Source organism: Nicotiana tabacum, chromosome 13 (assembly GCF_000715075.1).
Source record: "Nicotiana tabacum cultivar K326 chromosome 13, ASM71507v2, whole genome shotgun sequence".
NCBI classification, from domain to species: domain Eukaryota; kingdom Viridiplantae; phylum Streptophyta; class Magnoliopsida; order Solanales; family Solanaceae; genus Nicotiana; species Nicotiana tabacum.
The window spans coordinates 57,084,050-57,095,674 of NC_134092.1; the positions used below are offsets into that span (position 1 = coordinate 57,084,050).

The 11,625-nt window shown below is 40.9% G+C and overlaps 1 protein-coding gene across 1 annotated transcript; it reads right to left on the reverse strand.

Moving 5' to 3' along the window:
* Positions 1-280: 280 nt before the first annotated feature.
* On the reverse strand, positions 281-2,200 carry LOC142168130 (uncharacterized). Its single transcript, XM_075228790.1, has 5 exons — positions 1,833-2,200; positions 1,404-1,701; positions 1,146-1,274; positions 812-1,037; positions 281-459 (listed from the first exon to the last, which is right to left on the reverse strand). Exons 1-5 carry the CDS (start codon positions 2,198-2,200, stop codon positions 281-283), a joined length of 1,200 nt encoding a protein of 399 aa, XP_075084891.1.
* Between the last annotated feature and the right edge of the window lie 9,425 nt (positions 2,201-11,625).

Consider the following 11,625-nt stretch of genomic DNA (forward strand, 5'->3'; position numbering starts at 1 on the left):
TAGAAACATGCCCAACAATGTTCTTCTTCATGTCCTCCACCAATAATACTACTTCAAGTCACGATACATCTTCGTCGCACCTGAATGAATGGAATACCGCAAACTATGAGCCTCCTCAAGAATCAACTCCCTCAAGCCATCGGCATTAGGAACACAAACTTGACCCTGAAGTCACAACACACCATCATCACTGATAGTCACCTCCTTGGCATCACCATGTTGCATCATGTCCTTAAGGACAAACAAGTGGGGATCATCGTACTGGCGATCCTTAATGCGCTCAAACAAGGACGAAACAAGCAAGAACTCTGCTCAGCTCTGAAATATCTAATCTCCCTAACATATTGGCCAATGCTTGAACATCCATAGCTAAAGGCCTCTCCCTAACTGGAATGAAATCTAGGCTCCCCATACTCTCTGTCTTTCTACTCAAGGTGTCTACAATCACATTGGCCTTCCCTGGATGATAGAGAATAGTGATTCATAATCCTTCAATAGCTCCAACTACCTCTGCTGCCTCAAATTCAAATCTTTTTTTTGGGAGTTACTTAGCTTTGCTACAATCCCTCTCCTGCTTCTTTTGTCTTCTAAACTACATCAGGATAATCAGGATACCAATTCAGTGTATTCATGGTTCTATATAACCTAGGAAATAGCTTGGCCCTAATGTGTATTTCTTGAATGATTAGTCGAAGGATAGAATTAGCAGATCTCTTCTTCTTATGGAAAATAACATTGTTCCTCTCTTGCCAAATATGATAAACTGTTGTTGTTAATGACATTCTGCATACTGTTGCCCCTCCACTTTTACCTTTGGCCACCTTTTCTATCCACTGCAGCTCCTCCTGCCAATCTCCCTTTGTTCTCTGAATGCCTTGCCAGTTTATAAGTTGTTGCCATATAGTTGTTGATACTTCACAGTCAAAGAATAAGTGTTGTAATGTTTCATTCTCTCTTTGGCAGAGTAAGCATGTTTTGTCTTCCATAATCCCCCATCTTTCTAGCCTTTCTTTTGTAGCTAACCTATCTTGTATTGCCTGTCATAGTATGAAAATTCACTTTGGTAGTCCTTGATTATTACACACTAGTTTCCTCCATGGCACCTTCTGAAACTCCCCTTGCATGGCTTTGTATATGTGTCTTACGGAGAATCTCTCCATCAGATTTACCTCCTCTTCTGTATATCCAGAAACCTCAAAGTAGTTTTTCGCCTTGAATATCTTTTGGATGACCCATGATGCACTCTTTGGCTTTGTATTCCATATAGTGTTCCCCTTTATGTAGTATGCATGAATCCACTAGACCCACAACTTTTCCTTCTTTGTACGAATGTTCCATAAGAGCTTGCAAATAGCTGCTTTATTCCACAGCTCCACATTGATGGAGTTTAGTCCTCTTGCTACCTTTGTAGCACACAGTTTATCCCAGGAAATCAATGCCTTTTTGGTAGGTTCAACAGCTCTTGCCCATAAGAATCTCTTGTATATTATTTCTATGAAATGAATGATTTTCTTTTGCAAAATGAATATCTGAGCCCAGAATGTTTGAATTGCAACTAGAACACTCTTAATTAGCATTGCTCTTCCATCATATGACAAAACGTTTGTTGTCCAACATTGGATCCTGCTTAACATTCTATCAATTAGAGGCTCACATTGGATAGTTGATAACCTCTTGGTGCTCAAAAGAACCCCCAGGTATCTAAAAGGTAGTTCTCATTTAGTGTACCCTAGCATGTCCATAATATGTTGTTGAGCCATGTTGTTCACTCCACCAAAGTAAATACAACTTTTGTTAGGATTTGAAATTAGTCCTGAGGCTACAAAAAATACTTGAAACTGTTGATGGAGTATCTTGACTGATTGTATGTAAAAAGAAGTAGATCATCAGCAAATCCCAATTGCACTAAGTTGACTTTGGTACATTTTGGGTGAAATTTAAACTTTTTGTTATCCTTCAATGGCTTCAATAGTCTGCTAAGATACTTCATGGCCATCACAAATAAAACTGGAGATAGGGGATCCCCCAGCCTCAGTCCTTTCCTTGCATCAAATGGTTTAGCTGGCTTATCATTAATTATTACAGAATAGGCAACTATACCAATATATGTCATTATCCACTTCACAAATATTTCAGGGAATCCCAACATCTTTATCACTTGTTCAATGTATACCCATTCCACAGAATCATAGGCTTTCATATCTATTTTGAGCATGCATCTAGGGAATATGTTCTTCCTCCCATAGCCTTTTACTAATTCATGGCTCATAATGATGTTGTCAGTGATCATTCGACTTGGTACAAAGGATGTTTTGGAAGTTATCTATTAGGTCTGTCATAACTTCCTGTAATCTTGCTGTTAGGATTTTTGATATTATCTTGTATAGTACTGTGCAGCAGGAAATAGGCCTGAATTCCTTGATGATAGTTGGGTTCTTGACTTTAGGGATCAAAGTAATAGTGGTGCAGTTGATGGCTTTGCACATTTCAGCATTTTCACAAAACTCCATTACTGTTGCAGTAACCTCATCACCCAATATGTGCCATGTCTTCTTGAAGAAGTAGGAGTTATAACCATCACATCTCGATGCTTTATCATCATCAATATCTAGTATAGCTCTCTTTATTCCTCTCTAGTAACTGGCTTGATTAGCTGTAGTTGTTGCTGCCTCCTTAAAGTATAGCCTTTCTAAATGATCTCTGGGATAACTACTGGCATTTGTGAAGATGCTGTACCAAGTAGTTTTTTGTAGAAATTCAGTATTTCCTATTCTACTTCAATAGAACTTTGAAGAATTTGCATTGCACTGTTAGTTAGTCTGCCAATATGATTCTTTGCTTGCCTGTTTTTCACACAAGCATGGAAGTATTACGTGCTAGAATCCCCTAGTTTAAGCCACTTAATTCTTGACTTCTGCTTCAACACACTCTCCTCAACCTCCAATAACTTTTCCAGTCCAAGTTTTGCAGCCTTTTCTCGTAGTATTGCCTCAATGTCATTTCCTGGGAGTGGCATCTGAGCTTTGATACCTTCTAATTTGTTTCTTGCTACTTGAATATTGTGCCCAATACTATTGAATTCTTGGTTGTTCAGCTGTTTTAGAGCTTCTTTTAGCATTTTGAGCTTATTCCACACATTTAACATTGCAGTTCCCCTGTGCCTATTTCTCTAGAATTGCTTAACTATTTCATCAAAGTCTTGGTGACTTTCCAAACAATTGAGAAACTTCAAAGGTCGCCTACCTTCTTGATTAGTACCATCATTAGCTACACTCAAAGGATAGTGATCTGAGAAGCCATGATTCATAATGATCCCCTCCATGGCAGGACATTTCTGAATCTATTCTGCATTTACCAATATTCTATCAATTCTACTATGGATATGGTTATTTGTCCAGGTGAACTTTCTCCCCACTGTTTTGAGTTCATCTAACCATGTATCCAGTATGAAGTTTTTGAAGTCTCTCACCTCTATCTCTTGTACTGAATTCCCCTGCACTCTATCCTCACTAGATAGTATAGTATTAAAATCCCCTATTATTAAGCTAGGGCCACTGACTCCATCCATAATTATCTTCAGGTCCTCCCATAGTCTCTTTCTGTCTTGTATAGTATGCATTCCATAGACTGCACCAAAGTTGAAATTTATTATGTGCTGATTCATGATCACATGCCCTACTATATATTGTTCATGTATTCGGATAACCTCAAAATCCACATATGTTTGATCCTATACTACCCAAATTCTACCTCCTAGTGCCTCATCATAATTAGCTACCCATTTCCAATTACTAAAAGCCTTCTTCATTATTGAAACAACATTGGTTGCCTTGACTCTATTCTCTAGAATAGCCATAATTACCACTTTATTCTCTCTACAAAAATTGTTTAGTTCTTTTTGCTTATACACTTTATTCAATCCCCTAACATTCCATGTTATGATATTCATCATGATATAGTAGTTATTTTAGAGCCTCCTCCTCTGCCATTTCTACTCTTTGACCTTTTGCCCCCTGAGCTTCATATAGTTGCACAATTTTCTGGGCTGTGTCAACTAGTGCTTTGAATACATTGCCAATGTCTACTTCATTCTCTCTTATGGATCCCATATTCTTCTTTGATGCAGACTTTCCTCTAGCAAGTTGCCATTGTTTTTCATTTCCCTGCCACATTTCCCTGCTGGAATGGTAGCTCATCACCTTCTGATTACAGTTGATCAAGGAACCTACCATGAGTATCAATTTTGTCCACATTAGGATCAAGCACCCTCACTATTCTCCTTTCTTATTTTTGTTTCGGTTCAATACCTCTCTCATGTCCTCTCTCCTGGTTCTGCTTCTTTTGATCTCTACACGAGTGGCCTATTTGACAATATGTCTGGCAGTACTGAGGTTTCCAGTCATATTGTACCACCTGCTCGATCACCTTGCCTTTAGGGTCATATAATTTTATTGGCCCTGGTAAAGGCCTAGTGATATCCATTTCAATTAACACCCTAGCATATGAGACTCTATCAGCCACTGTAGTACATGCATCAACATACAGAGGCTTTCCCAAACCACTCCCAATTTTGCTTAGGGCCAGATTACTCCAATAGTTAAGTGGTAGCTTAGGGAATTTGATCCATAGAAGCTTGGTTTTAAGCACTTCCACATTGAAATCAAATCCTTCCGTCCATGGTCTAATTATGATTGGCCTACTACTCATAGTATACGGACCATTCAAGCACTTCATCCCTCTCTTCATAGCTATTCATCAAAATTATGAAATACCCATCGTTATGGAAGAATACCTTAGGCTTTTTGACCTTACTCCACTGGTTAGCTATGAAGCGCTCAATTGCCCCAATAGTTGGAGTATTTCCCACCACGTACAAGATTATTGCTCGACTCCACTTCTGGTTTTCCTCTGCAATGTCCTCTTCCAATAGTTGCATTACAACTTCCCCGTCCTGTAGCACCGGAGGGATGTAGGATAAATTCATACCCTTAGGTGCAAATTTGTTCTCCTAGAGCAAACCTGCCCATGATCTTTCCGTGTAAACATATGTTAGAGACTCTAGTGATCCAAATTGTAAGCATGTGTACAATAGCTGCTAACTCTAAATCACACACCGTATAGTTCTCTTCATGGGCTTCAACTAACGCGAAGCATAGGCAATCATCCTACCATCCTGCATCAACACACACTCGATATTAACCCTCTAAGCATCACAATAAATTGTATATGATGTTGATCCTAAAGGCAAAAGCAATATTGACGTTGTAGACAAGGCAGTCTTGAGCTTCTGAAAGCTCTCCTCATACTCATTTGACCACCTGAATGAAGCACCCTTCTGAGTCAACTTATTCAATATGGCTGCAATGGATGAAAACTCCTCCACAAAGCGGCAATAATACCTAGCAAAACCCAGAAAACTCCTGATCTTCATGGCAGTACAAGGTCTGGGCCAACTTTTAACTGCCTCAACCTTCTTTGGGTCTACCTTAATCCCCTCGCTGGACACTACATGGCCCAAGAACACAACAGAGACTACCTAAAACTCACACTTGGAGAACTTAACGTATAACTTCTTCTCCCTCAAAACTTGGAGCATAGTCCTCAAATATTGCTCATGCTCCTCCCTGCTACGGGAATACACCAGGATATCATCAATGAACACAAAGACAAAAGAGTCCAAACAAGGCTGTAACACACTAATAATTAAATGCATGAATGTTACTGTGGCATTAGTCAAGCTAAAATACATCACAAAAAGCTCATAATGCCCATATCTAGTCATGAAAGTTGTCTTAGGAATGCCCGATGCTAGATTTTCAACTGGTGGTACCCCGATCTCAAGTCAATCTTAGAGAACACCCTAGCATCATGAAAATGATCAAAAAAATCAACAATGCACGATAGTGGATACTTATTCTTGATAGTAACATCGTTCAATCGCCTGTAGTCAATGCACATCCTCATGGAACCATATTTCTTCTTCACAAACAATATTGGTGCACCCCAAGGTGAAACACTTGGCGTGATGAGACCTTTATATAGAAATTCTTGCAACTGTTCCTTTACTTCAACTCTGCTGGAGCCATGCGATATGGTGGAACAGATATGGGCTGAGTGCCCGGTGCCAAGTCAATACAAAAATTAATATCCCTACTGTGTGGCGTTCCCGGAATGTCTATAGGGAACATATTTGGAAACTCAATCACTATAGGGACCGAATCAACCGTAGGAGCATCATCACTAACACATCTAACAAAATCCAAGTACGCCAAGCACCCCTTCTCCACCATATGTCACCCTACTAGGAATATGACCCAAAGAACCTCTCCATTCCAACCTTGGCAACCCCGGCATAGTCGACTTCACGGTCATAACATGTCGATCAAGAATAGCAAGGTTTGGATATAGCCAATTCATATTCAAAATCACATCAAAATCCACCATATTAAGCAGCAGAAGATCAACCTAGTCTCATAGCCACCAATAACCACACAAGAAAAGTAAACACGATCCACCACAATTGAATCCCCAATGGTTGTAGACATAAAAATAGGTGTAGCAAAAGAATCACGAGACATATCAAAATACGAAGCAAAGTAGGATGAAACATACGAATAAGTAGAACCTGGATCAAATAAAATGGAAGCATCTCCATGACCGAACGGAACAATACTTGTAATGACTGCATTTAATGCTACTGCCTCAGTCCTACCAAGGAAAGCATAAAAATGAGTCTAGCCTCTCCCTCGAGGATGACCTCTACCCACGTGTCCCCCACCTCTAGCTGGCTATGTATGTGTTGTAGCATCTGGAGCAGGAATCATAGCCGGAGTACCCTACTAAGGTGCACCCATCTGAAGACTGGACAATATCTCACAGTGTACAATATCACCACATTCAAAATAACCTCTCTGTTGGCGTGGCTGTTGGAACTGATCTTGCCCTGGACGACTGAAATAGCTGTTGTAGGTACCCCATGCAGAAGGTGCGCTGAAGGATGACTTTTAGGTATGGGTGCTTTGAAATCCATGGCTAGCTTGAGCACTACGTGAAACTTGAAGTGTAGACTGAACTGGTCGACTAACAAAACCTCTACCATGACGGAACTTTCCCCTAGAGTAGGAGCCACTAAACCCTCCAAAACCACAAGGCTTCTTAGCCCCTCTATCCTCCCGCTATAGCCCGCGGCTAAGCTCTAACCTCCTAGCAATCTCCACAACCTAATGAAATGTTATCTCAGTCTCCATCTCTCGTGTCATCCCAAATCTAAGCCGGTAAGTGAGTCCCTAAGTAAATCTACAAACTCTCTCTCTCTCTCTCTCTCTCTCTCTCTCCTCTCTCTCTCTCTCTCTCTCAGTAGAAACCAAAGGAGCTGCATGGTAGGATAACTCTGTAAACCTCATAGTGTACTGGCATACAGTCATACCCTCCTAACGCAAATGCTCAAACTCGTTGCGCAACTCGTCCCTACGATTTTGTGGGATAAACTCCCTAATGAGAAGATCTGAAAACTGGGACCATATGAGTGGTGCTACGTCAGCTGGCCTACTAGCCTCATAGTTTGCCACCATTTGTATGTGTACGGCCTCGTGAAATTTTGCCAAGGAATTTAAGGTTTTATGTTGCCTAGGTGGGCTAATGTGTTGGGTGGTTGTAGCGGTACAGAATTTTTAGGTTGTGCAATGCGTTATGGAGTTGGTGGATTTTTTTTTTTTTTTTTTGCAGAACATGATGTTTCTACGGTCCATTATGCAATCACAAAACCATTCCGCTGATCGCAGAATCGCCGCGGAGTTGAACAGGAGAAGCTCAATTTTGAAGGTCATTTTGCGGTCCAATATGCGATCACATAACCTTTTCGCGGGCCGCTCTTCCATTGCAAAATCAGCATATGGAATTTCGGAGGGAAGAACCGCGGTCCACTATGTGACCGCATAATTGCTTTGCTGACCGCAGATCAGCTGCAAACTTGAACATGCCAGCACATCTCCATACTTCAATATCTTGCTCAAGCTTTGGGAATACAAGGGAAGAATTCACAAGGTCTTCTTCTAAGAGGTAGGCTTCTACTCCCTAGCTCTCAATTTCGGAATTGGGCTGAATATAGGTAGTGGGAAGTATGATTCTTGAGAGTGGGAGTTGGTCATTCTGCATGCATGCACCAATAAAGGTTGTGGGGAGGTTGTTGAACTAATATTTGTGAGCTATTGATGTGGGGATTGGTTTGTGGGGTGAAGGATTACCACCGTAAGACCTTTTATCAGAACTTGCATACCTAGTCTTTGATGAAATGCTTAAATGAGCTGAACCTATGAACCCCTTCCTATTTATGGCTCGATTTTATTATGTCTCTGTCGATTGAAACTGCTAGGAGTTTTGGAAGTTGTAATAGTTCTAAGAAAAGTTCAATTGAGGTATGTTGGCTAAACTCCTACTATAGAATTGAGTTTCCGTGAGTTCCTTATGAATTCCAAGTGTGGTTTGACCAAGCTCCCATCCTTATTGTCCTAAATCATCACAAATGTTTTGACTTATTGAATGACTAATTACTCAAATCATGTCTCAATTGCTCTATGTGTATATCATGCTCTCCTTTGGGAAATAGTCCAAGTATGATCAAATTATCAAACAATTATGAACTAAATCCATTGTTTTGTTGAAATCTATGCTCCTATTCGTAAAAGTTTCCAATGTGTTCTAAGCCCTTATGTATTCATGAACTGAAGCTATCATTTTCCGAATGATTTATAAGAGCCTTTAAATGATTCATAATCCATGTCAAATGAAAGTATGAAATATGAAATACGGACATTGTACCAAGAATGATGAATTACATCTGTGGCCAAGAGTGCCATTGAAGTGAAAGCAAGTATGAAAGGCAGTGCAATGAATGTAATTCTTTTACATATTAAATATTTTTGGGAGTATTGTTAGGTCACCAAGGAAGGCTGGGTTACAAATGCCCAAGCATGAAACTACATGTGTCGGTGTAGGCATTGATTGAGGGACAAGATCCCATTATATTGTATTGAGATTATTCTCCTTGATTGGGATGAGTTGATATCTAGCAAGGACCATGTCGAATAACACGGCACAGTGGTGAGATGGCTTAGCCGATTGGGCGGAGATTGGATGCCATGCTGCGCACATGGTAGTGTTGTGTTTCTATGTCAATCCTCATACTTTGGGGTGAGATGACTTAGCCGATCAGGCAGAGATCGGACTCCATACCATATGCATAGTGGTGTATCAGTACTAAAGATATCCCAACTTAGAACATTGATATTTACTTGAAGTTTTACCTTGCTCTTAACTTGGCATTCTTAATATTATTTGAGGCTCTCGTTGATTTCATGTTTCTCTCCCTTTATGTTGTTACTCTATTCCATGAGAGGGTATCTATATTTACATACTAGTGCTTTTCCATATGTACTAACGTCCCTTTTGCCGGGGACACTACATCTTTAATGGATGTAGGTGGTTCCACAGCAGGCGACATCAATCATTGATAGTGGCACACCTTATTCTCAGTTGAATTGGTGAGCACCACTTCCTATCGGGGTCTTGTGTCTTTTGCTCCTTGTACATTGTATTTTTGAGGTATAGCCAGGGCCTTGTCATCAGCATTATCATAATAATCTTTTGTTCCATTTAGAGGCTACATAGACATAGTATGGGTGGCATTTTGATTTGGGGAAATAACTATAAATGTTGTAGCTATTTGGTGTTCCACTTTGTAATCTTTTGGTTATCATCAATGCAGCTGTTGTAAGTAATAAAACATGATATCTAACTCTTTTATCCCTTCTCTGTCTTTCTCTTATAATGTATTTCAAGTTGCTCATGGGTAATGTTGGGTAGAAGGCATCAAGTAGGCTTGCTTGACCGAGATGTCTCGGTCGAGCGCTAGTCGCGCTCCCCGAGGTCAGGACATGACAAGCTCAGTATCAGAGCCTAAGATTTTAAAAGTGTCCTAGGATGTCTCGGAGCTATGTCCAGTAGAATCCTTCTTATCAATATGTTGTGGACCACATATATAATTAGGAGGCTACTTGGGCATTTAGGAATGTCACCCTTCTTTGATATTCTAGATCGTGGGATAGAGCTGATTGTAAGATTGTTCCTTCTTTTTAACTCGTGCATTTTTCTAATTTTCAGTACATGGCGCCTAAGAAGAAGGCAAGGAGTAGCCAAAGGGCCAATGCCACCCCAGGAGTGGTAGAGGATACTATACTTGATGTTACGGGTGAGCACCCGAGGGGTGAAAGCATTCCCCCAACTACAACACCTCTTGATTCTACTACTCCTGCCGAGAATGCACCAATTCCCACTCCTTCTAAAAATGCAACGATTCCTCCTCAACTTGATATTTCGGTTCCATCTCTAGCCTCAACTTCCGGTCCTAGAGTTTTTGATGGGTACCTTAGGGGTGCTATACAGATGTTGACTTAGATAGTGGATTCCCAAGCTCAGAGATAGAATGCCACATCTACCTCCTCTAGCTAGCAAGGAGATTTAGCTAGTTCCAGGGTGAATCTATTTCTTAAGTTGGATCCTCCGGTGTTCTCGGGTACTAAGCCCAAGGAGGACCCCGGGAATTTATTGATGAGATGCACAAAACTCTCCGCGTTATGCATGCCACAGAAATAGAAGCAGTGGAGTTGGCCTCTTATCGCCTTAAGGAAGTGGCATACTCATGGTTTGAGCCGTGGGAGGAGTCCCGTGAGGAGGGTAGCCATCCGAAAAATTGGAGGGAGTTTGCGGATGCTTCCATTGACCATTTCTTTCCTGCCGATACTAAGGCAGCCCGTGCCGCCGAGTTTGAGAACTTGAAGCAAGGTAATATGAGTGTGTCGATTACCATGTGAGATTTGCGCATTTGTCTAAGTATACAGTTTACATGTAGCCCACTATGGAGGCTAGGGTGCGCCGGCTTGTGCAAGGCCTTAGCCATTTAGTTATCAATGAGGCCGCTATATCCGCCTTCAATTCCGACATGCACTATGTGAAGATAGTGGCATTGGCTCAATCCACAGAGATCCGAATATTGAATGCCAGGATGGAGCGAGATGGTTATAAGAAGGCCTAATCCGCGGGCAGCTCTGGTGGTTCTTTCAGTGTTGGTAGTGGTGGGAAGGTGATGTTCAGGGGAGAGTTATCTGAACCAACATAGTCTTTTGCTCAGTCCTCAGCCAGTGCCCCGCCATCAGGGCAAGCTTAGCAGTAGTGGAGTCGCTTCAGGCCTAGTCAGGGCAACAGGCAGAGGCGGACCTACATAGAGATGAGAGGGGTCACCGGAACCCGCTTGTCTCGCCAAAAATTGTGTATATATATTTGTATATACATGAAAGACCCCTCAAATAATTTTGATGTGCTCCTCAAGTAGAAATGCTTAATTGCTCCATTGGTTTAACAAGTTACATTAGGTCCTCCCTCACCAAAAGACTTGGGTTCGAGGCCCAACACCAGTTTTGTTTTTTTTTTATTTAGTAGTCAACTTGTTTTTTTTCTTTATCTTTTCTAAGTTAATGAACAATAATTTAGTACTAGTACCTAGAAGGGGAAAAAATATTCCATTCGCAAAAAGTCAATCACCTTCTTTATCCTTATATCTAAGTTTATGAG

Bases quoted from the DNA above. Each gene is read 5' to 3' on its own strand.
- LOC142168130 (XM_075228790.1), bottom strand. From the start codon at position 2,200: ATGAAAGCCTATGATTCTGTGGAATGGGTATACATTGAACAAGTGATA. The intron at 1,275-1,403 runs GTAGCAAGAGGA...TACTACATAAAG, and splicing joins ATAAACTGTGTGCTACAAAG to GGGAACACTATATGGAATAC. The intron at 460-811 runs GTAAAAGTGGAG...TCTATCATCCAG, and splicing joins GATAGAAAAGGTGGCCAAAG to GGAAGGCCAATGTGATTGTA.